Source organism: Ziziphus jujuba, chromosome 5 (genome assembly GCF_031755915.1).
Source record: "Ziziphus jujuba cultivar Dongzao chromosome 5, ASM3175591v1".
NCBI classification, from domain to species: Eukaryota; Viridiplantae; Streptophyta; class Magnoliopsida; order Rosales; family Rhamnaceae; genus Ziziphus; species Ziziphus jujuba.
In genome coordinates this window covers 29,915,668-29,940,854 of record NC_083383.1, presented here as the reverse complement: position 1 = coordinate 29,940,854, position 25,187 = coordinate 29,915,668, and the positions used below count along the sequence as shown (strand labels likewise).

Below are 25,187 nucleotides of genomic sequence, written 5' to 3'. Positions count from 1 at the left end.
TGACGTGGCAAATGACCCTTTCCAAACTCCCCCATGAAAGACCTTAGACAAGTTCAAACACCCAAACAGTCATATAACCGGCCTTAATCTCTGTCTCTCTCTCTACATACCCTTTCCACTTTTAAAAAAATATGTCACTTCAAACAAGTAGCCACCAGCCAAATTTTACAAAATACTCAAAAGCAGAAAATATTTATTGCATTTTAATAATCCATCATCCATTTCATTGACTTCCTCTCTCTCAATATTTTCCTCTTTAAATATTTCATGTCAGCTCTTGTATATATTAATACCAAGCTTAACCTTATATGATTTACAATAATAATATATGCCTTTATCATCATAATCAAAATCATCTTTTTTCTTCTCTCACTGCGCCATTTAATTCAATCTTTGATACTATCCAACCATGGATTCCTCAGACTATCCCACATCTGCAGGAAGATCCCCAAGAAAAGAGCTTCTAGGTCCACGTCCTACTCCTCTCAGAATCCACAAAGATTCCCACAAGATCAAGAAACCTCCGGTTGTTCCGCAACCCTCCAAACCTCCGGCCAACCAGCCGCCTCGCCAGCCGGTCATAATCTATACCGTGTCCCCCAAGGTAATCCACACAAACCCTAGCGATTTCATGAGCTTGGTGCAACGCCTCACCGGATTGTCATCGTCGTCATCGGAGGCCACCTCCGCCGCCGGAACTAGTAATAACAATAACCCTTTCAATGATAATAACAACAACGCCGGGGCCATATCGCCGGCGGCGCGTTATAGTATGATAGAAAAGGCTAGGCCTTCACCTCGTGATCAAGTGAAGATTAGTAGTGGACAGAAATTTGTGGAAGGAATGGAAGTGGACGGTCATGATCATCTTTATCATCATCATCATCATCATCTTGATAATGTTACTGAATCATCAAAGGGTTTGTTTCCAGGGATATTGTCACCGGGACCGGCTTCGCTACCGCCGGTTGCGCCGCCGAACTTCTTCTCTCCACCATCTGATAGTTTCTTTCATGATTTGAGTCCTGTGATTCATGGGATTAATAGGAATTTCATGGAAGGTAGTTTTATGTCTAGTCCTTCATATTTTGCTTCCCCTACTCCTCCATTTGACTTATTCAACAATTTCCCTGAATTGTAAGCTCTTTTTTTTCATTGGAGGAAAAAAAAAATTATTAGAATAGGAAAAAGAAAGGGGAGTGAAAGCTCATTTATTTGTTCTTCAATGGCTAAGATTAGGAGAGAAAAAAAAACAAAAAAAATTTGTTGAAGGAGAGGGGCTAAAGTGGAAATTCAATCTTCTTTTTATAGGGATACGAAAGCAAGTTGGAGAAGTTTAATTACATTTTGTGGACCATCTGATGAAGTGGTTTGGCTGCCTCAAGCTCTCTGACGATGATACCCATTTATTCTTCATTTTAGGATACATTTTTTCTTCGTTTTTGTGTCCCTAATTAATTTATTTGTAATTTTGTTACCTACTCATTGATTCCTTTCATTTTACTTAATTGTTTCATGTGTTCTTATCCATATTTTATACATTTTTTTTTGTTTTAGACGTTTTTGACATGAGTTTGTATTTTATACACTTTGACCAAGTAGCTTGATTCTATCTTATGACAACATGGAAATTATAGGTCAACAAATAAAAATTTTATGAAAATGGAAAAGTAATATATTCCAATATATATCCCTATTTGAATAATAATTCAACCAAATAACCGAAACTAATTTTATTCTTTTTATATAATTATATGATAATAACAAGAGTTAAAATATTAAGTTTCGAATATTTTCTTTAAAGGTTGATTTCCTACCAACTTGGGCTCTCTACAGCTCAATTAATCATCATATGACAATCATTTTTATGTTCTGAGTTATATTTAGGTGACAAATGCAATGGCCCAAGTAACATTCCTCTAAACAAATTGATAATTAAAAAATTAAATAAATAAAAGAAAAGAAAAGAAATTATATAAGCTTATAGCCAATTGTTGGCGGTTGAGTCGAGTATAAATAAGTCAAACTCATAAGAGAATGAAATTTTCATAACAAGAGAAAGAAAAAAAGAAAACAAAAAGAAACTTCCATGAAGTACCAACCATCCAGCTAAAAGACAAGCTAGCTTCCATCTACGCTATGTTCGGGTCCGAAAATAGAAAAGAAAAAATTGAAAAAAAATGATAATTTTTATAATAATTGTTCTTTGGATGATTATATTATTAAATTTTATTAAATATTTTTTCTTTTCTTTTCTCTCTTTTTGTTTTCATTTTTGGATGAAAAACTAAATTAGTTAAAATGAAAAAAAAAAAAAAAACATTATTTCCTTCATTTTCTTTTCTTATACTTTCCTTTCCACTAATTTTAACCGTCCAAATAAAGTATTGCTTTCATTTCTCTTCTGTTCTATCAATCTAACTAATTAATAATTAAGATATATAATTTCTTCCCTCATGCATTTACTATATTTTGAGAAGTTTTGGGACCCAAACGAAGCTAGATCCTAGCTGGCCTCTCTCTTGTTTATTTTAACTTTTACCAACAAGATCTCTGTAAAAAATAAAGAAAAGAATATACTTCAATTTTTATCATAAATATTCTTGGTTTTTGAAATGTATTGATAAAAATAAAAAATATTCAGTGGCACATCAATTTAGAAATTCTTTTAGAAGATAGTGATTATAAAGCAACAGTTAATAAATTATTGAATTCAAGTCTTCCATCACTGAACTAGTAAACTAATTAAAAAGGAAATATTAATACATTGAATTAAACCGTACTAATATATTGGCAAAAACCCAAAAAAAAAAAAAGAAAAAAGAAAAAACTCCAAATAATTTCAATACCACAAGTCAATTTTAGCATGTGTAAGTGAACCCAGATACAGGCTGGTTACTATTTAACTAAGAAAGAAAAGAAGAAGAAGAAGAAGAAGAAGAAGTAGAAGAAGCAAGTTCAATTTTGAGCCTCAAGATGTGAGAGCGAGGAAGAATAATAGTATACAAGGAAGAGAAGCTCCAAATTAGACCAAGCCCAACCATTGTATGGCAACTGTCCCATTCAGACTTGACCTTGACTTTAAGTAAAGATCTGGACCGTACTTTTAGGATGGTTTTGAAATGTATGAAGAATTCAATTTTGTCAAAAAGAAACTAATAATCTCCTGTTTCTGATGGTTTTTACTTTTTTAAAATTTCTATTTATCTATAAAAACTTTCGAATAAACTTTTTTCTATATTGATTTTGATTTAAATCTCTTTTAAAATTTGAGACACTTTTTCAGACAACTATACTTAAAAAAAATTTTATGTTTAAAATCTATAAATTGCCTTTTGAAAGCCATACCAAAGTGGACCCAAGTGTTTATTCTAGAATTAGTATAAGCATTTACTATGAATTTGTGTTCACAAACATACTAGAATAAAAAATTGTGACAATATCACTATCTTAGTTGACTCTGACAAATCCTTTCACGACCTAGCCATATTACCACCGATGGATCCGGATTTATAGTCTAGAAGATGAACGTATTTGTCGTTGATCCTGTGGTGGGTGAGAGACCCATTCCTTGTTAGGGCACCAAAAGTCAAATTTCCAATTTAAATATTTAATATTCATGCACTTGTTTCATCTTTTTTTTCTTTAAAAAAATATATATATATTATATTATGTATTTGTAAATCAATAGCAAGTTAAAAACTTTGGAGTGGTTACATAGAAGAGCACGCTTCAAGTGATAAAAAGTCGATCAAATCAAACGCTGATACTTCTGAAAAGGAATTTGGGTTTTGGCAAGGTGTATTAAGAGGCTGACTTAGACAAAAAATTCAGATTGTAAGATGCTGATTAGCTTAATTTCAACCTAATACACGGTGTCGTGCAAGTCTTGTAGATCTAGAGAGACGGTCATATTGTGCTGCCAATGTTTACTAAAAGCATTTTCAATCAATTAAAAAAAAAAAAGGTTCTTTTTTATATTGTAGAATAAATATTTAAAAGTAAACTTTAAAATTAACAATAGATCATTTTCTTAACGATTTATTTACGTTTGATATAATCAAATTTGATCTTATAAAAACTATTTTTCATTCATTATTAACAAAATATAGTTAAATAAATATTAAAAATTGCTCTATAATTTTAAAATATTTAATAATATTAATCGTGTTAACATATCAATTACTTATTACTATTATTATTATTATTATTATTATTTGAAATTTCACATGATTATTCCTCATTGTTAAATATTGCAATTAGGTTTCAAACAATAAAGTTATATTATTTTCTTTTTCCTTCTAATTTTACCAAACAACAATGGAGTTCCTAGAAATTATAGGCTTATTACCATTTATGAGTAAAAACAATTTAAACAGCCAAATTGTTTTGTACGAACTCTTTCTAATAATAGGAGAGAATCAGAGACTTCCAATGAAATTTCATTTTTTTTTCTTTTCTTTTTAATTTTTTTAAAGAGTGCAAAATATGACGCAACAAACAGCTCGAATTCACGTCATGCTCTATTATTTTTTACAAATATTGGAGATGAAAATGACAGCATTGGCATATTTCTCACAATTAACTTAGTTGATACCTTTATTCACCAAATTAAATAAAAAAATAAAAAAAATAAAACAAACAAACAAACAAACAAAAAAACCTAGTTGTTACCTTTGACTAGAAAAATGAAAACATTAGCCACATTTTTTCTTCTGGTGCATGTACGTAGTGGGGTTCTACCATGGGCTTAATAATTAACTTATATGTTACCGTATTCATAAAAATTGATCATGGGTTGGCTGAAACAATCACAGAAAAATGATATACTCCATATATACTTTGATCTTTAAGAGTTCAAGAAATTTTCTTTTAAAATATAATTCCATTAAAAGGATCAATATATACTTTTGTAATCATGTATTTTTACTTGATAATTTTTTTAGTTTTAGATCATATATTGTATTAATATTGTTTCATGTTTAAGATTTTTATGTGAACAAATTTCATCCGGTAGATTTGTTGCTTTTTAACTGTGGAAGTTGCATTTCCCCCCCCCCCAAAAAAAAAAAAAAAAACTGTGGAAGTTGCAAAGATATATTTTCCTACAACTTGCAAAATTATATATATATATATATATATATATATATTCCTGCAACTTGCAAAGATTGACATATGAGACAGAACTATTGGACCTGTCATAGCAAGGCTATTTATTGGGTTTTAGAGAAAGAAATCAAAAGAAAGTTTGACATGAATTTGATGAGTCTAAAATTGGCTGGAAACACAAGAAGAACCCGAATAAAAACACAAATAATTTAAACAACAAAAAAAAAAAAAAAAAAAAAAAGGAACTTTCCAAGGCATTCAAAAAGACTGAAAACCAAGAAAACATGATACTAAACTATGAAAATATTCATAAGAAATCAATGTGTTTGACAACTTGAAATCAATGTGTTTGACAACTTTTCCAATGGTATTCTTTGCAGCATAGTTAATTCAGCACAAGCATGCTCCTATAGTCTAACCCACATAGACAATGTTTGAATATTTAAGATGTTTGAAATATTTTGGTTTTCCAAGCCCATGTCCAAGGCCTCTATTCTGATCATGGTTCGTGTTTGGTTTGGAAAAGTACAACTAGGGGCTCACAGATAAGAGAAGAGAATTTAACAAATCTCCTCTATAAAACCCGTTTATACACACCAAGAACAATAGCTCTAGAGGTGCTCCCCTATCCAACATGAGAAAATATCATAGAAACCATTGGCTAACAGATTCTGTGCCACATATATGGACATCATATTTTACATTTAAGGAGAGCGTGAAGCTAAAAAAATTCAACATAATCCATTCCTTATACAGGCCAATTAGATCACTAAAAACCTGGGAAAACTACCTTTTCTCCACTTTTGAGCCAAAAATTGCCGAAATTCTGTAGAATTAGCTTGGGTTATACACAGCCAAAATTCCTACTCCATATTACATGCTGCTCGTCAATTAAAAAATACAACATTTACCACAAAATGGAAAAAGGAACAGCATCACTATACAGATTTTTCATATATATATATATATATATATATTTTTTTTTATAACAAAACAAAATAATGTTGCTGATGTAGAAAATTAGGGCACAGAGTCATAATCATAACTACCAATGTTGCTCAAAGGGCTGATGGGACTGTGCCTGTAACGAGCTAAGGCAAGGCTTTTCTCACTTTTGGGGACAACATCACCTGCAGGATGTGAATTTTGCTTTCTCCTAAACACCCCCCACAAGTAAAACTTTGTTTGAAACCCTGCAAAACCAACCAATTCATGATAGAGCTTTGTGTACAAGAGAAGGTTATACACACAATTTCAACAGACAAAAAGGTATTTTAGGCATACTCCAATGCTGCATGGGCAATACAGTGGACGGGAAAATTAAGAGTTCAGCATTTTCCAAGACGGCTCTCATGGCAAGATTCTGTTGGATCATCTCATCGACTAGGACATCAAAGATATTTTCAACCCTTCACCAGAGCACAAATAGTTAGAACCCAAGGAAACATAATACTAATAAAACACAAAGGAAGATTAGAAGGAAACTTGAGGCAAGTAAATTGAAAAACATTCAATTAAATGGCCTATATATAATATGTTCAAATCCAATGTTGTTATTACCTAAAAAAAGAATCCAAGGTTGTATTATCACGTATAATAACAAGTTATTTCATTTGAAAAAAATAATAATAAATTCAATATTCATGAACACCATCTACATGAACATTAGGTGGTCGATTTTATTAACTCTAATGGAGACCTAACTAGTTTAGTATTACATCATAGTTCAAGGGAGACCTTGCTTAAAAGGAATATATATATATATAACCACTGAAATGGAACACTGGTCGAAAATACCAGGTGATTGTGGTAGTTATCCCTAACTTCTTAACATGTTGAAGTTTCAAAATTTAAACCCACTAAATTAATCACAGATTCAACAGATCACAACTCGTTAATAGGGTAAATAGTATTGTTTTGATATATAGAATTAAATAAAACACAACTCATTACCAGGCTTAAATGTGAAATTGTTTAAGACCATTACCTTATGCTATCCGGAAAGAAATATAAAGCAATATCATGATTACTTGGCCCCAAATTCTCAAAACTTTTAGGCCACACACGAGACCTATGAGTCAATTCCAGAAAGAGCAACTCTGGAAGTAATTTTGCTGTCTCATGAACTTTTGTGCATGCTAAGGTAGACAAATGGGCCACAACTGCTAACCGGTCAACTGTATTGAAGTTATTGCGCATGCACAATTTTCCCCTGTCAATGAAACAAATCAAGTCATAAACATATACACTATATTAGGCACGCAACTTTACATAAGGTTAGGAATCATCATTAAAATGGAAAGAATAAAAAACCGAATGCTCATTTGTTGTCTGGTTGATAAATAATCTATAATAGATACATAATAAGTAATATCTGATACGAAACTATAATTATAAATGATATTGTGAAGAAGACTATTTGAGAAACCAAAAGAATGTTGAATTGTGGAAGAGGAAAGACAACTAAATTGAAAACTTTTGAGGACAACTAATCTCAGTTATAAATTTTATATACTACTCATATCTCAACTTAGTATGTAATTATATATACTTTTATTATATTTTGAGATTTTATTTCCTGGTTGCTTTTTTTTTTTTTTTTAATTATTAAATTTATTCTTATTCACTCCAGCACCTCAAGGCTTACGCCTTGCCTCATTGGGGCAAAACTGCTCCATGTACATACATATTGACACGAAATTTTTTACTCAAAAAAAAAATATATATATATATATATAAATTAATACTATTCAAGATTGACTTTAGTCTATTAAAAAATTGGTTTCCTACTCTAGAATCTGTCCCAAATTGTTCTTCTCAATTCACAGATAAATTTCATGTTTCAACAAATAATGGAACCTCATTCAATTTTATTAATAATTTGACTCCATATTATCATTGATTTTATTACAACAGCATATCATTCCTTAAGTTAAAAAAAAAAAAGGAGAAGGAAAGAAAACCTCACCTCCAAATTGGATCAATAATAGGTTGTGACTGAACATAACAATCATATCTCTCCATACTTGAAGCATTCAAATCACTGACAGCAATTGGAGAAGTCTGTAGAGATTCTGCCTCTTTCTCTTTTACAACAAGTTTCCATTCTTTTGTGAACTTCTGATCCTTATAATAATTCCCACTACAATGTGTCTCACGAAGGGAAGGATTACCTTCACAAATCTGCACCTCCTTTTCAGCAGCAAATTTATCAGCATCCTTTGTTGTCTTCTTTTTCCCTTCTCTAGATTTGTTGGCTTGCATTTCTTTTGAATCCAATAACTTGCTTGAACTAGATGAACATGTTATTTCTACCTCTGGTTCGCAGTCCTCACAAAACCAGCTAACAGACTGATTAGGTGATGTTGGTGGAACATCCAAGCAATACCTTGAAAGCAAAATAAAATATAATCATTCTAACAAGTTTAAAAGCAATTTAATAGGAAAATTATTTTATTCATATAATTAATGTATTCATAAAGCTCCAATTCAGGGCCATGAGGCAATCAATAAAAAACACCAAAAATACAAAACAATAAGTCCGTTTGAGCATACCAATGCATGGCATAATCTTGACATTTTTCACAGTAAACCAATTCCACAGAGAATCCTTCACCACCACACTTCAAACAAACAGTCACCTACATAACAAATAAACCAAATTAATAACAAATTTTTGTTATTATTTATGGATATGTTCCCCTAATAAAAATATACTGCATGCCTTCACCCATAAAAACAAAAAGTATCCATCAAGAGCTCATTTGTCTAGGCCTTTTTTCACTCGAACTATAAGTGGAATGTAAAACACTCTGCTTCAGTTTAAACTATCAGTATTTGATTGAGGATAAAGACAGAGCTGTTCAAAGTCAGAAAGATATTTTGGCCTTTTAAAAAAGCCAAAAAGTCTCTCAGAAGCCAATAAATGAGCATATGAAAGAAATTTACATTATTTCTAACAAAATTATTTTTTCCTCCAACACACTTCACCACACTTCGACGCTTCATGCACTTCACCACCAAATTACAAAATCTTCTGACATTGACCCCACCCCAAACCAATATTTCCTCGTCATAATCATGCAACTTGATCTAACAAAATTGGCAAAATTAAACATACCCAAAAAGAACAAAATAAAATATTATAAAAGAGATATAAACAAAGCTACATAAGATATGTATGACTAATTTCATGAAATTAGTCTGTCAAATACAATAGCAAGAAAACCAACATTCAAGGGCAACATGGTGGGGCAAAATATTACTTATTTACCCTAACATTGGTGAACGCCATGAATAATAGTCACTTCATTCTAAAGCAACCTACATTATATTAAGTCACGAAAAGCCTATTAATCCAATAGTCAGTCAAACCAAATATAAGTAATTAATAAATTAAATGGCTTATTAAAGAAGTAACATAAATAAAGGTTGCAAGATAGTTAATTACTAAACTTTAATTCCTAAAGCTATGACTAAGGCATACATGCAGCCTCATCATCAATATAATATTTCCATTTAACTAAAAAGCATTGAGTAATTACCTTATAAAGAAATGATAAATTGATAATCATGAGTGAACACTGAATAGTAGAAGTGGAGAACGAACATAAATGAGAAAACTACAGCAGTACCTACAGAAAATATAGGGAAAACCACAAGCAATTTGAATGAGCGAGTACACCAATATATCATCTTAAAACCCAGCGTAAGTGCTCATTTTTGTAGGTATTGTAAAATGCCTCAAATCACCTTTACAAAGATAAAAGCACTTCATATAGTGTTTGCCAAGTGTTATTTAATGATTTTGTTTCTAGAAACCCACCTATTTCATTTTGGAGGGATTTGAAAGTGCATAAAATCACTTTTCCAAAGATAAAAGCACTTCATATCATGTTTGCCAAGTGCTATTTGGTAAGTTGGTAGCTAGAAAACTACCTATTTCGTTTGGGAGGGATTTAAAATGATGTCTAAAATCTCTTTTACAAAGATAAAAGCACTTCATATAGTTTTTGCCACATATTATTTGGTGATTTTGTTTCCAAAAAACCACCTATTTGCCGATTCTAGATGAGCCAATTGGGTAATCTTTTAGAAATCACTTTGTAGACGAGATACAATTCATACGTAATCATTCCCAAACAAGATTTAAGTGGTTATTTAAGAAAGATTTTGAAATATCTGATAGCCCATTTGAGAGTGATTTTAAAATATCTAAAACCACTTTCTCGGTTAGAAAATTACCTATTAGTAATTTGGAAGAAGCATATAATATGTCCATTAGAAAAGCGTTATTTTAAGAAGTCATTCCCAAACTAACCTAACTGCATATCAAAAGATAATTGTGCTTTTTATAGCGTGATAAAAGCACGTCTTATCATGTTTGGCCAAAAATATAGAAATTATTTTTGTTAATCCTTGTTTTCAGGGTAAAGCACCAAATTGGTGCTTCCACGGATATCACTTCCTTAAGAGAAATGCTTCCTATTTAAAAACAAAGAAAACATTGCTAGAATATACTTACACCATGGGTCTATGTTAGTCAAATTTAAAGAATACAAATTATAGCCAAAAAAAATATATATATATATATATATTTCAAAGTGGAAAAGGGTTTAGCTGAGCTAAAAAAGTTTTAGGCAATGATTTAAAATTTTTAAATGTTGGCATTGATAAGTCACAAAGATATTTATGCAATGCCTTGGTGTCAAAATCTACACCCAAAAATTATTATTTAAAAAAAAGGCATAAATTTGTAATAAAGGAACCTATTTAACAATTTCACACGGCACAAAGACAACATTGTTTAAAAATAAAATAAAATAAAGTTAAGTGCAAGGACCGCTGTAATATTCCATCCAAAGTACAAGGATGTTTTATGCATCTAACCTCATAAGACAATCTAATGCTTAATTTCAACTATATCGAATGTAATCAAAACCATTCAATGCATATGCCTAGAGACAAGGCACGACTCGAGTGCCTTGTGACAATGGCCTTAGTGATCCTTGCATGTTTTCGCCTATGCTAGGTGAGGTGATGGGCCTAGAAGCTTAAGCCTCAAGGCAATTGAGGCGTATACCTCAACTTCTACCATTTTTCAAAACTAAAAAATAAAAAATCAGGGGCTATAACTTTGGTCAAGAAAACCCACGCATGGTTTTTAGCTTTAAATAAAGTTATAATGAAAGATGAAGAAAAGACAAAATTAAAAGAAGAATAGACCACACTTAGCTAAATACTGGCATGGCAAGAACAAAGTTTTTGAAAACTAAAAACAATTAGCCTTAAGAATATAATGAGCTCTAGTTAGTGATTTTCTATTTATATTTTTTTTTATTATTAACATTGAGGCTTACAACTTGTATGGCGGCTAGACTTACGCCTCACCTCACCTCACTTAGACAAAATGTCTCAAGTCTGCCTTAGGACTTAAAATTGACTATATCATTACTATGTTAGGCAAAAGACTCAACAAATTCTAAAGGACAATAAGAAAAATTAGAAAAGTAAAGTCAATGTGGTAGCAAAGAGAAGACAATGAGAAACCACAAATTGGGTCTTGATAGGTTAATTTATATCATTATTTTATATGAAAACTCAATAATTGTCCCACGGGTCCATAAACAATGTCTTTTAGGTAAAAATCTTGGGATTGAATCTATAACCCCAAAAAATAAACATAAATAACATAATTGTCTAATTTCTCATATGACCAAGCTAAGTACAACCATCAATTTGAGTAGTCCAACAATTAATGCACAAAATGATGACCACTTGCAGTTTGAGATCCTACCTAGAAGGTCTAACCTAGGGGCTAGGACTCATACTAATGGAAGCTCCTATGAAACAAGTATAACTTAGGACTTAAGAGATGCACTGGGGAATTTTTACTACACAAAAAATGGCACCTACCTTAAACATACTATAACAATCATCTAGCAGCACCCAGCCAGCAGTTCCAATCAAACAAGTCCTGTGTTCATACCAAAACTGACCAAAACAGGCACCGTTTTCCTACCTTTGTGAGTGGATATCTTCTCTATGGAAATTCTGGTCATATAGAGATTTTGTCCGGAAAATATGCATCAATATTTTTGGTGCATTATGAGGGAAGAACCAGTCCGCCTTAACCACCTTAGGACAAAATGCATTCTTAAGCTCATGATGAGCAAGACCAAAACCCCTCTGATTTTGGAGTTAGTAGGCTGGTCCAGACCAATATCAGAATCTCATCCTTTCCCTTAAACAAATTAGTAAGAATGGCAAAACAGAGGGAACCCTCTCTCCCCACCGCCAAAGCAAACTTGGAAAAAGGCATAGCTTGAGGAAGAAAATAGCTCATTGTGGCGTATTATATCCCAATTGTACTGTCAATTTGGGATCTTTGTAAGCCATGTATATGATTTAATCCCATTTGTACAAGCGGGCCAAGCTCTTTGTTTGTTTATAAAAATAACTGGTTTCCAACAAATGGAATTGTGGAAACAACTAGCATTCCAATTAACATGTGAGGGTCCTAACCAAAATTACAAATAATAAACATGAACCAAAATAAATAAATAAATTGCAGTGAACAAAAATATGAAATTAAGTACTGCAGTATGGCTACAAGGGAAAGAAATTATTTGATGACCTTGAAGACAATGCACAACCTTGTTTAAGTTATGAACCACTCTTTGTACATACTATTGTGCCCCTTGAACTCTAATATTCAATCTTGAGAAATCCCCATTGGCAGCAAACCAGAACTCCCACAACTATTCATCCTACCAAACCTCAAACCCCTAACACTTGCACAAGAACAATGCAAACTGCTATTTCAACCAACCCATTAAATGGAAATAATTAAAACCCTAATTTTCCTAACGGAAATGGAAACTAATTAAAAGTTTAAGGGGAAAAAGATAAAAATAAAATCAAAGCATAAAATCAGGGGAAAAACAAAAATAAAAAATAAAAAATAAAAACCCATAAACCCAAACAGTAGTAAGAAAAAGAATACCATAGTCGGCAGCAAAATCAACCCATCAATCTTCCCGAGCAAGTTATGACAATGCCGAGAAAATAGGAGAAAGCAAGAGTGATTGAGAAACAGAGCAAGGCGAGGGTTTCGCAGAGAAGTTTCTTGAAAAGCTTTTTTTTTTTCTTTTTTTTGGGGGGAGAAAAAGGAAATTCTTATAAACTTAAAGACTGAAATGCGACTACGAAAGAATACCCCTTTCAGAGAATTCAGGATTCTCACATGAACATACAGACCCCCTAATCAAAACTACAATAAAAAGAAAGGCAGGGAACGTTACATCTGTACGGATGGATCACTAGAAGAGTGTTTTGGAAAAATGGAAAAAGTTCTTCCGGGAAAATACGGAATCTCTTATATATAATAGGAATTTTGAACTAATACCCCCATATTTCTCTTTTTTTTCTAGTTTTACACTAGTCTCTTTGTTTTTCGTATTAATTTTATCCACCTTTAAAAAAGAGTTTCACTTAAATATTGATTATTTATTGACTACACTGCAAAAACATAAAAAAATCAAGGGTATTAATTTTATCTCTAGGGAAGAAAAAAAGAAAAAAAAAAAGCGGATAATTATCTTGTGTGATAATTAATGATTTAATTGAAATTAAAATTTATCAATCTAAGATTTTATCGCAATCAAATGAGATTTCATTAATTCAGTCCAAAAAAAAATAATAATAATGAGATTTCATTATGAAAAGTTTGTAACAATTGTATTATCTTATAATCATATTGAGTTATAAGTATGAATTTAAATTTTTTTTTAAAAAAATAAAAGCTGATTGTGTAATCGAATTTATTCAAGTTGAAATTTTTTGTTACATTTCATTTATATAAGTTACAAACTAAATCAATTTATAAATTAAAAATTTATTGATCAACTTTTTAAATTAAAAATTTATTGATCAACTTTTTTTTTTTTTTAATATCTATCGGCTCTTATAAATACGTCTTGTCATTAAATATTATATAAACATGAAGCCGTGCATCTACAATATAGAAAGTTAAAAATGTTATATTCATAACTAATTTTTTTTTTTTACAAAAATAAATAATAAAAAAAACTAATTTTTATTGGATTATAAAAGCGTCTCCAAGTTTTTTTTAAAATAAAGAACATACTTTTTATAATAAAGAAAAATTTTTAAACTAGAGAGTGAGTTTTTAAAACATTCTGTAGCAGCATTTTTTATTTGTACTATTTATTTTATTTTCTTTTATAAATATTTATTGCTTTACTACTAATTTTTCTTTTTATATGAATTATCTATTAAATATTATAATAATAGTATTAAAACATGTGATGTATTAAACTAAATGAATATTATACTAGAATAAAAAGTAATTTTCTACTTTGAAAAACTATACACCACTATTTATATTAATAAATTAAAATAAAGAATCCCTTTGAACGTTTGATTTTTCAAAATAAAAGATATGATAGATTTAAAAAATCCCGAAATGCTTTAAAGGGAACAAAATCCAGGCGTAGACTTTTATCTATCAGTGTTGGGTTATGTTGTATTGAATGTTTGTGTTTACTGTTATTGTATTCACACTTTGCACTTTGGTAGAGAAAAAATAAGGCAGCCAAAATTGAAGAATAATGCAATGTATTATTAAATTTATGTCAGTATCATTAAATAGAGTAGCCGAAATATATATACATATATGTTATCTCTAATGCTTACAGCAGGATCACTCTGTTTCCTACTTGCATAATAATTTCATCACGGCAGCCAATAAAATTAAGTATGATTTTCTTTTTTTTCTTTTTTTTTTGGGTAAATTATGATTTTTGATAGTTGAAGTTGCTCTTGGTCACATCAAATTGTAAGAGGAGTGAAGCTAGGTAGATTAGTTAGAAGGAGCTAAATAGTTGAAGCCCCATGCAAAATCAGCTTTTTGATGTGCTGGTGCACTTCTAACCGGCAAATGCTCCCCACCCTTCTCATCTGAAAAATTCATACATATAAAAACAGACAAAATCATGTCAAGTATATATATATGTATATATATATACATAGCTTATATTATTCCAAAAGGAAAAAATAATAACAATAAGGGAAAATTTCATTTCTTTTTACCAAAAAAAAAAAAAAAGGGAAAATCTCATTTAGATTTTTTCATTTTTACATTAATTAAAGCTAAAGTTATGTTTTTAAAAAATCATATTTATTTGTTAGTTTTTTTCAATAAATTTTTACAATTAAAAAATTTAATTGTAATTTTGACAAAATTGAAAGGCTTTAAATAAAATTTACCATAATAATATTAATAAATAAATAAATATATACATAAAATAATTAATGGGTATTCGATAAATATATGTAAGTATTATTTAAGCAAAACTTACAAGTCATGGAAGATTCAGAAGTCCCAGCTGCAGCCAGTAGTCTTGACTGGGTTCCCAAACATAGAACCAAAAAGATGAACAAAACCACCGATACAATAATGAATAACTTCTTGGAAGCCATACTTACAATTTCAGAAGCTTGAAATAATTGCTTATATCCTAATGAATCTGGAAATTTAAGTCTTTAATTTGCTTATTAATCAAGAAGAGTGCTTTAAAGTTCGGTGGCACAGAAAGGAAGAAAAATATGCAGATTCCTTTACAGAATCGGCGGGGGTGGGGTGGTGGTGATAAAGATTGTGACTTATATAATAACCACCGTCCGAGTGGTAGTGACAAGACGTTGACTTTTTTGACTCGTATCTAATTTATCAGCCAATCAAAATTGACAAATTTCGACTTGATCCCACTGTTATTGGCCGAATAAGCTTCCAAAAAAGTTCCTCACATAATGGACACATTTTCCCACGAAATGGCGCGTTAGTAAGCCTCTTCCACCTACACTTTCTCAGTTTTGGGTTGGAGTCATGCCAATTCTCTTTTAATTAGTTTAGAAAAATATTATAAAATAATGGATCATTATTTATTTTTATATTGGTTGACTTGAATGAGAACCTCACACGTATATGGAATTATCATCTGTTTGGCTCCGACCAAGTTTTAATTTACTTGATTCCACAGTTTTAATATATGTATATATATATATATATAATATAGACAATTAGATTTTCATTGGATCAATCTGGTAGTTAGGATTAAATAAAAAAAAAAAAGAATTTTAACTTTTTAAATGTGTGTATAAACAAAAAAAAAAAAAAATTAATGTTAAAACCATAGTTAGTGATCCATATGCAATAATATTTGATAGGTATTTAACAAATTATCTTAATCCTTAATTTTTCTTTTCTTTGGAGCTTCAACAGTCGTTTTCTATTTGTAAAATTTTAAATGTGATAAACATTGGACCAACACACGATTAACGCGGTTTAATTTTGTTTTCTCGGCCAACTAATTAGAAACTATTTATTTTTCGGCCAATAATGGTTCATTCTTTTTTATGGTCCCAAAAAAAAGGATTAGTGGGTTTTTTATTTTGTTTTTTTTGGGTTGAATAAAGATTAGTGGGTTGATTTGATGCAAACCCACCCATTATAATCCTTTTAAATTCCTAGAAACTATATGTCTCTTACGCTCTTTATTTTCTATTAGTAGGTGCAGTTCCTTTTTTAAGAAAAATATTGGTTCTAAATAAAATGTCATCGTCGGACAATGGTGATTTATAATAGCAAATATATATTTATCAAAAAAAAAAAAAAAAAAGACGTAATGCTAGCTCAAATTTGTTTATTAAAGTATTTATTAATGTAATAAGTGATAGCAAAAGGTAAGGCCAATGTCTGGTGTGGTAAAACCTTGATGGCAAAAGATGTCATATTATTTTATTAGTTAAAAATTAATAAAATAAATAAATAAAACTCAATGGAATTAAAGTTAATAAAATAATATCAGCAATACAAAGTCAATAAAATAATATCATGTTATTTCTCACATTAGAAATTAGGTTTAAAGTTGGTAGACAAAGCCTTTCCTTGTTTTGGGTTGAATATATATCCCAAATAAAAAAAGTCTTGTTTTAAATAAATCCCACATTGAAGTGGTCACATCATTTTGCAATGATAGTCTTGTTAGACTGAAAATAACAATGATATCATATTTCCTTTGGACCGACGTGGAATGCGATGATGTGCCACCGCCATCTCTTACTTCAATTTTAGCCAATTAAAAAAGAGGTTGAATTGAATATACAATATAATTAATTTATAGGTTAATTATATTTAACAAGTATCATGAAAAAAAGAACGCGTGAACATACACTACCAAAAAAATTAAAAAAAAAAAAAAGGAGTGAACAAACTATAACTCTCTCTAGGCTCTTTTCATGTGTTGGAGATAAATAAGTCCTAATTCGATTTAAATCAGAAAATAAAATTCAGATAACTTTTATTAACTAGATCCAAATAGAAAAATACAAACAGTATAATTTGAATAAAGAACCTCAAAATTCAAATCCAACACACAACTATTTAAATGGAGTTGAGGACTTTTAATTACAATTACAACTAAAAAAGAAGTGCATTTAACTAATAAACGTTGCAATTTTTTGTTGGGAATATATAAACGTTGTAGTTAAGGAGAAAAAGGGAAAATGCGCTCTTGGGAGAGTGTCAAGAAGGTCCTTACACTTTTTTTTTTTTTTTTTAAATAACAATATCATCCCTACATTTTGTGAAATTGTCAAATATATATCCATTTGTTATATAAGCTCTGTTAACTTTTTGACAAATTTTGTCACCGAAGAGTTACACTAGATCTTTTATGACCAAATTTTATATATTACCGGAAATGCTATAGTGGGAATGCAAGCACACGCCCATAATACCATGGGTGTTTTGTGTTTGTCCCATTAAAACAAATTTTATATATAATTTAATCCTTGTTTAGAAAGTTAAAATATTGCAAAATATATTAAGTTTTTAAGAGAGAGAAAGGATGAATAAGCTAAAACTGTATGTTTTTAGGCAATATTTTAAAAATTTAAAATGCCCGCATGAAATAATAGATTACATATGATATTATGCAACGCATTTGGTATCAAAATCTATAAAAAAAAATTAGCAAATATTTTATAACAAAGGGATGACAAAAAATATAATAAAAAATTGTAGGAACCATTCTGACTCCCTCCGAAAATTAACCCAAAAGATAGCATATTTACCTTGCAATATTTATATCCCACCATTGAAGTAGTATTCTGCAATACATTGACTAAAACAAAATATGAAGTAATGAAGGTACCATAATCTTTTATTTTGCTGTAGCTTCTGATATATTTGCGCTTTAAAACCAGAAGACGATACTTGAAGTCCTCGAAGGCTTTACTAATAAACGAAGGTATTTCAAACCATCAGGAATTAGAGAAGAATTCGGTGGAGAAATATTACAAATTGGGGGAATGAAGGATGTTCATCATCTCTGCCAGCAACGCTACATGATCAATTTGAATAACAGCCATTAATCCAATAATTAACATCGCCATAACTATACTTATCATGATCACCTTGTTATTTCGTATGCATCCAGCTCTATTTTTCTCAGCTTTTGTAATGTATAATTCTTGCTCTATTTTTCTCAGCTTTTGTAATGTATAATTTTCTTCTTTAACTTGAACTTGATATCATGTATATATAAAGATTTAAAGTTAAAAAAATAAATTAAAATGAATAAATTTTATAATATTTATATATATAATTAGCTCAAACAAAGTTTTTAATATATAGATTAACATAAAATTTTTCTTTTTCAATCTATTCATACAAAATAATGATAATAACAACAGTCACGATAATGATAAAATTGAAAATTTGAATTTGAATAAAGGTACTGTAAGATTATGACAACCTTTCTCGAAGTCGGCAATGCATCATTCTATAGAATATACATATTTTTAGTCAACGTAATTATAATGGGCCTATACATGCTTTTTTAACTAAAAGTGATCATTTCACAGGAGAAATAGATATTTAATTAGGTTAAAATTAATTATGTGTCCCTTGAGTTGAACAAGTGGCTAATTAGAGCCAACTGTCAATATATATAATTACTTCTAGACAAATATATTTCTGATATTATAATTAACTTTACAAATTGAGTGACCTTTGGCTAATATCATGCGGCAAGAGCAAGAAAAGATAATTTATTAACAATGTTGGCTTGCAAAAAAAAAAAAAGTAATAATAATAACAACTTTGGTTCTAATTATAGATATATATTGGTTTAAGTTTTTTATTTTATTTTTATTCATGGCTTGGCTAGGGTCATATATTGATCGGTTAAATTATTTATATATTTCTCCGACAATATTAGTCCTATGATTAATTTGATATTGTTCTAAAAAAAACTTTAAAATTTTTAAAATAGTTTGAGATTTTCAAATAAATAAATAAAATCGCTTTAATACAATTCTATCCCGTTGCCCAAAGTCGCGCATGTTATATTGCCCATAAATTGCCATGTCATCCTAGAAGGAAAACACCATGACAGAGGCCTTGCTAATAGGCTTCGGATCTTCTTCTCTAAATTGGTCAAAACCAAAACAAGCTGAACTATTCAAAGTTTTATAGCGACTTAAACTGTTATGATCCATGCCAATTAATACTTAAAATTTTTCCAATTTGATGGGATTTGATCAATTAAATCGTTGATTGATTCTGCATTTGACTTTTTATATAATCAAGTTTTGAATTTAACTAATGTATTATTATGTAAAGTTAATCGACACATACTTTTAAACTAAGTGGTGTAACTAATTTTGAATTATAATTAAAAAATTACGGACCTGTGTAATTTTAGGTAGAATTTTATAAATGTTCAAGTCAATATCAACTCTTATCTTTTAGGGGATCAAAATGCCTATATACATCTTGGGAATCGTGTATCGGGATTAATGACTTTCAAAATTTTCATTTTATCTCCTAAACCTCTGAAACCCATGACCCCACATTCTCCAACAGGGTCGACTCGTAATCACCGCCAGAATCAATCGGGTCTCATTGAATTTCATTTATTTTTCTAGTCAAGATATGCTACATGCACCACACCCCATGAAAAGCCCACTAAATGTCGACTAAATCCCAAAAGTTTCACATCCAATCCATTGGCAATACACTGGGGTTAGTGATTCACAATCATAATGATGCTGTTTCAAGCTTTTGGCAATTTGGCTAGAATCTAGCCATCTCCGGTCGAGCCGTAGGCTTTTTATTTTGGACCTTCTAAATCTATTCTTCTATTTTTCATTATTAAAATTTTTCATGATCTGAGAAATCTAATAACATTAAATTTGGCACAATGGAGTTAGTGATTCACAATGATAATGATGCTGTTTCAAGCGTTTGGCAATTTGGCTAGAATTTAGCCATCTCCGTCGAGCCGTAGGTTTCTTATTTTGGATCTTTTGAATCTATTCTCATATTTTTCATTATCAAAATTTCTCATGGTTTGAGAGATCTAATAACATTAAATTTGGTCAAATTTTTTGATAAGTTTTTCAATCACCAATCATGTTATTTAACCAAGATAAGTATAACAATGTTATCCGTCTCACGGACTTTCCATTGGTATGTGTTTTGTTAATTTTACATAACATTTAGGCAACTTCATTTTTGAATTAACCAGTTTAATATTGGATAAATGGAGACCATAAAAGAACATTATGAGACTAGATTGTTGTTGGTAATGTGTTCTTAGAGGTTATGAGGACCCATTAAAATATTTAATTTCATAAAATTAGCCTTAGGTTGAAAAATCCTAATTTTGCATACTAGATTCAAAGGGTTCACAGCATCATCAAACTTGCAAGTATCCAATTTATGTAAATTTAGACTTGTAGAAATTATTTTAAGACATTCAGTACGCACCAATGTCTTTGGTTTAATTTTTTAAATTTAAAAAATATTTTATTATATTATTAGTACTTATACTATGGTTGAAGGCAACTTTGCTAAGAAGCAAAAACAATCATCAAATCTTTGAGTGGAAATTATTTTCATATATATTTTGAGGCATGTTTAAATTGACAATTTCATGGATTTCAATTTTTATGGAAATTTAAATAATTATGATTATATATATATATATATATATATATGCATATCTATATATATATATATAAATGTTTTAATTTTATGTGATTTTTAATAAGATTTTAAAATTTTCTAAACTTTAATTTGCTAATGGTGAACTTGTAAACTTTGGTATTTAAATTTTTTAACATTTGACTTGATTTTTTATTAACCCGGTATTATAAAATGGAAGTCATTGGTTTGGAGAAAGTGAATTTGAAAAGATAATTTTAAGCGTGTTTAATGTCTTAAGTTTTAAAGTGCTTAATTAAAAATGATTTAAAGTTATATATTCTAGTGGTTAGTAATATGTATTCTAGTGGTTAGTAATTATGTGATGTAAATATATACATGGAGTAATATGAAATGACGATTTGGAACTTTTGAAATGTTTGTACAAGATATGTGGTTTATAAATTCATATGGTGAAATATTTAAATAAGCAATTTAAATTAACATTATAAATACACATGGTGAAATGTTTTAGTTTATGGTACAATATTTGCATCAAAACGATATGATAATTTTAATATCATATTTTTCTTTATTAGTTTTTAAATCACATTAAATACTGGATTTAAAATTCAAAAAATAGTTAAATATGGATTTAATGACATACTAAAATATTGTTTAGGTATAGTGAACTTTATCGGGACCATATAATTGATAAATTAACTTTAAATATCAGCCCTTAATGTGATTCAAGAAAAAAAAAAAAAAACTTAATGTTAGTCTTGATATTAAGGACTTGATTTGAGTATGGCCATATTTTGGTAATGGGAAAGTATGATTATGGAAATAATGATTATGAACATTGTATTTTTGAGTTTTAGTATATATACAATATAGTACAGTGTCTCTGCTTCATTATTATCAACGTGCAGATTTTAGTTATCTTATGAGTTGTTACAGTATGCAAATAATGATTTGGTGGGTTGTGTCACTCTCTCGTGAACATAGAATGATAAGATTGCCATGACATCTTTAGGATACTAAAAGGCCATGAGATATTTTCTTACTATGGTTTCATTCTCCCATCCGACTGTTCGGTGGTATTTTAAGATACCATGCATTGCCTAACAGCACTAAGTATATAATACGGTACATTATATGTTTTCAGATCTAATCGTGAATTTTTCTGCATTTTTACAATTGTCTTATGGATACATATTTTTATTGTTTATGCTCAGTATCCATTTGATGTATGAGTTTGATTTATGATATTTTAAATTATTTAATATTAAATATCATTTAAAATAAAATGTTGAAAAATAAATTGAGTTTTGTTAAAGGTTTTGGAAGCAAAAACTTTCAAAAGAATGGTATTGTAAGGTCATGATAGAATAGTTTTTCAATAATAAATTATTATTTTTTATTATACTAAATCACACACTGAAATATTTTTATCTAACATTTTATTGTTCTTAGCCTAGGTCCAAGCTAGTATATCATCTGTTTCAATTCTATCCCCCATAGCAATAGTATTTTGTCTTTCTTTTGTCTTTATCTTTATTCATCTTAGACACATTTATATTATTTGTATAACTTAAATTTAGAAATTACTCTTCAAAAACTTTTATCTAAATTATAGATACAATAGTGACGATAGCGTGTATGTGTGGTATTGGACTGTAGCATGAATATATGGTTGTAGTAGTTGGTCTTGACTGTAGTGAGAAAATTGTATGCTGTTGTGATACTTATATATTGGAGCATTGTTTTGGTTGCATATGTCTTCATTGTTCTTGGTTTTAGATGAGGTTCATAGGGTTTTCCATTAGGATGGTTTGGTGGGATTTTTTTGGACGGGACCATCTCGGAGTTTTGAGGGTCCTGAGGTGAGTCTTGTTAAAAACCCCCAACTAAAAGAAAATCAATTTTACTTCTCTAGGAAGCAAAAATCTGAAATTCCTCTCCAAATTTTTTTTCACCCATGCAACTTCTCACCAAATTAAAAAGTGAAAAAGAAAAAGAGAAAGAATATACAGTATCGTTACTAACTCTAATAAATCAAAGTATTGTAATTTTCTTTCTTAAGAAATACCCAAAAGAAATTAGTATTTTGGCGGTGGATTCAACTCCATTACTATTGGGAAAAAAAAAAGATTGTAGTTAAGAAGCTGGATAAATATTATAGCCATAACCAGGAAGAGGGTGGATTTGGATGCAAAAATTGAAATATGAAGAGATTTTGAATCAATTGAAGGGAGTCAATTCAGGGCATTTGGATACCTAGGGAGAAATCTGCTAGTAGAAGACCTCGTTTTTGCGTTTTGTCCTGCTTGCTCAGTATGCCTTCTTAATCATCTTCATCTTCTTGAATTTTAGCATGCAAATTGAAATTTGATTGTTTTTAACAAATGTAAAAAAGTGTATCATAAAAGAGTATTATTAATTTTCTTTTGTACTAAGGTTGAGTTCGTGAGAGATGGCAATTGGCGAGAGCAAATGTCTTGGGACGAAAATCCATTTGGTTGAAGTCCAATTAGCCAAAAAGATTTGTCATCTTTCATTGCTGGTTACGTGTTGAGTAATAAATCAACCAGGACAAGTTTTAAGTTTGTTAACTTGAGTAATTCTTGATTTTCTTGTTAAAATACATTTTTTGAAGGTTGAAAATCGAGATTCGGAATCACAAATGAGTGGGTGCTAGAGTTATATAATTTAGGATAAGAAATTGATGGGGTCTGAGTGAGAAATCGTGGGATGGATTTCAAACTTTAGCTTAGCGGGTAAGCAAAGGCTTTATCTCAAAATGAAGCTTCTACCTCAAACACTTTCCAACAGTTTTTTATACCAACTTGGCAATCGACGGGCAGCATTGCTAGCCCGACCATGCGCAGTAAAATAGCTCTGTTCGTTCATATATATATATATATATATATATATATGTACATCGAAAATTTTAATATTCTTAGTTGGATTAAAAAGTCATTTTAATTATCACGCATATTATCATTTTTTTCCTTTAATATATATATATATATATACATATTATATGTAAGTTTTGCTATTTATTCTCAATTATAATTATTATGAGATCAATATTTGTTTGACAATGTTAATTGGTGGTATTTAATATTTTTTAATTTTTTTAAAATTATTTTTTTTTTTATTACAACATAAGGAGGAGACCGGAGAATTTTTTTATTCAAGTTTGTTAAAGAAAAAAATAATAAATCAAATAAAAGCCTATCTTTTATTAGTTTAAGCTTTTGAATAAGTGATATTTCAATATAATATCAAAGTCAAAAGTTCAAAACTTAACAACTTCACTCAAAAAATTAAAAATAAATATAAAGATTCAAAAAAAAATCCAAAAAAAGATGAACCTACATTTAAAAGAAGTGTTAAAGAAAAAAATATAAATCAAATGAAAATTCACTTTCTATTGATTTAAACTTTTATAATAAATGATATTTTAATAAAATTAAAGATTGAACTTTAAATTTAATAGTGTACTTTTAATGGTACAACTATTGACTCAAACCTATAAATAAGTACATTAAAAACTTGTTTGATCAATATATAAAATCCATATAAATTCTAGTGATGATTCATTAATAGCAATGATAAATAATATTTTTTTATATTTATGAATAAATATTTTTGACAGCCAAGCCAACTTAATTTCTGCAAGCTATGTAGCATGCGGCAGCGTTGACCAAATCTAAAGACTCTAATAATAATAATAATAATCTATATTACTTGTCATTTTCTTCATAATAATATTGCTGATAATTATGATGATACTTAAAATGATATGCATAATATAATTCAAGGGAATCAGTACTCCTTCACCCAAAAAAAAAAAAAAAAAAAAAAAAAAGAAAAGAAAAACAAAGCAAACAAACATCAGTACGCCAAGGCGATTGAAAGAAGAATCAAAATCCCTAGTAATAACAAATGCAATCAAATTTATGAAAAAAAAAAAGAAAAAGGAAACAATAAAAATGCAAAATTGAAAGGGAAATTAGCAAGGTAATTCATTGTTTGAAAAATGTAGGTAGATTGC

General features: G+C 29.5%; 2 protein-coding genes and 1 long non-coding RNA gene across 6 annotated transcripts; 1 reads left to right on the top strand and 2 right to left on the bottom strand.

Moving 5' to 3' along the window:
- The first annotated feature begins 6 nt into the window (after positions 1-6).
- LOC107421690 (nuclear speckle RNA-binding protein B) lies at positions 7-1,479 on the top strand. The gene has a single exon (XM_016030973.4). The coding sequence runs from the start codon at positions 410-412 to the stop codon at positions 1,139-1,141; it is 732 nt and encodes a 243-aa protein (XP_015886459.2). The 5' UTR covers positions 7-409; the 3' UTR covers positions 1,142-1,479.
- Positions 1,480-5,771: 4,292 nt separating this feature from the next.
- LOC107421683 (PHD finger-containing protein 1) lies at positions 5,772-13,469 on the bottom strand. 4 transcript variants are annotated; one of them, XM_016030966.4, is made up of 7 exons: positions 13,115-13,469; positions 9,058-9,201; positions 8,665-8,750; positions 8,078-8,497; positions 7,097-7,321; positions 6,394-6,518; positions 5,772-6,302 (listed from the first exon to the last, which is right to left on the bottom strand). In XM_016030966.4, exons 1-7 carry the CDS (start codon positions 13,115-13,117, stop codon positions 6,130-6,132), a joined length of 1,176 nt encoding a protein of 391 aa, XP_015886452.1. In that variant the 5' UTR covers positions 13,118-13,469; the 3' UTR covers positions 5,772-6,129. The 4 variants fall into 4 exon arrangements, with proteins under 4 accessions (XP_015886452.1, XP_015886453.1, XP_015886454.1 ...); XM_016030967.4 differs by lacking the exon at positions 9,058-9,201 and adding an exon at positions 9,654-9,743 and having other exon boundaries at positions 13,115-13,467; XM_016030968.4 differs by lacking the exon at positions 9,058-9,201 and having other exon boundaries at positions 13,115-13,466.
- Positions 13,470-14,893: 1,424 nt separating this feature from the next.
- Positions 14,894-15,755, bottom strand: LOC132803914 (uncharacterized). Its single transcript, XR_009639156.1, has 2 exons — positions 15,492-15,755; positions 14,894-15,090 (listed from the first exon to the last, which is right to left on the bottom strand). It is a non-coding gene; the product is annotated as an uncharacterized LOC132803914 (long non-coding RNA).
- Between the last annotated feature and the right edge of the window lie 9,432 nt (positions 15,756-25,187).

Excerpts from the sequence above, each read along its gene's own strand:
- LOC107421683 (XM_016030966.4), bottom strand. Across the intron at positions 8,751-9,057 it reads ATAATTTTGTTAGAAATAAT|GTGACTGTTTGTTTGAAGTG; the intron begins GTAAATTTCTTT and ends TTTGTTATGTAG. Across the intron at positions 6,519-7,096 it reads TTCTTTCCGGATAGCATAAG|GGTTGAAAATATCTTTGATG; the intron begins GTAATGGTCTTA and ends GCTCTGGTGAAG.
- LOC107421690 (XM_016030973.4), top strand. The coding sequence starts at position 410 with ATGGATTCCTCAGACTATCCCACATCTGCAGGAAGATCCCCAAGAAAA.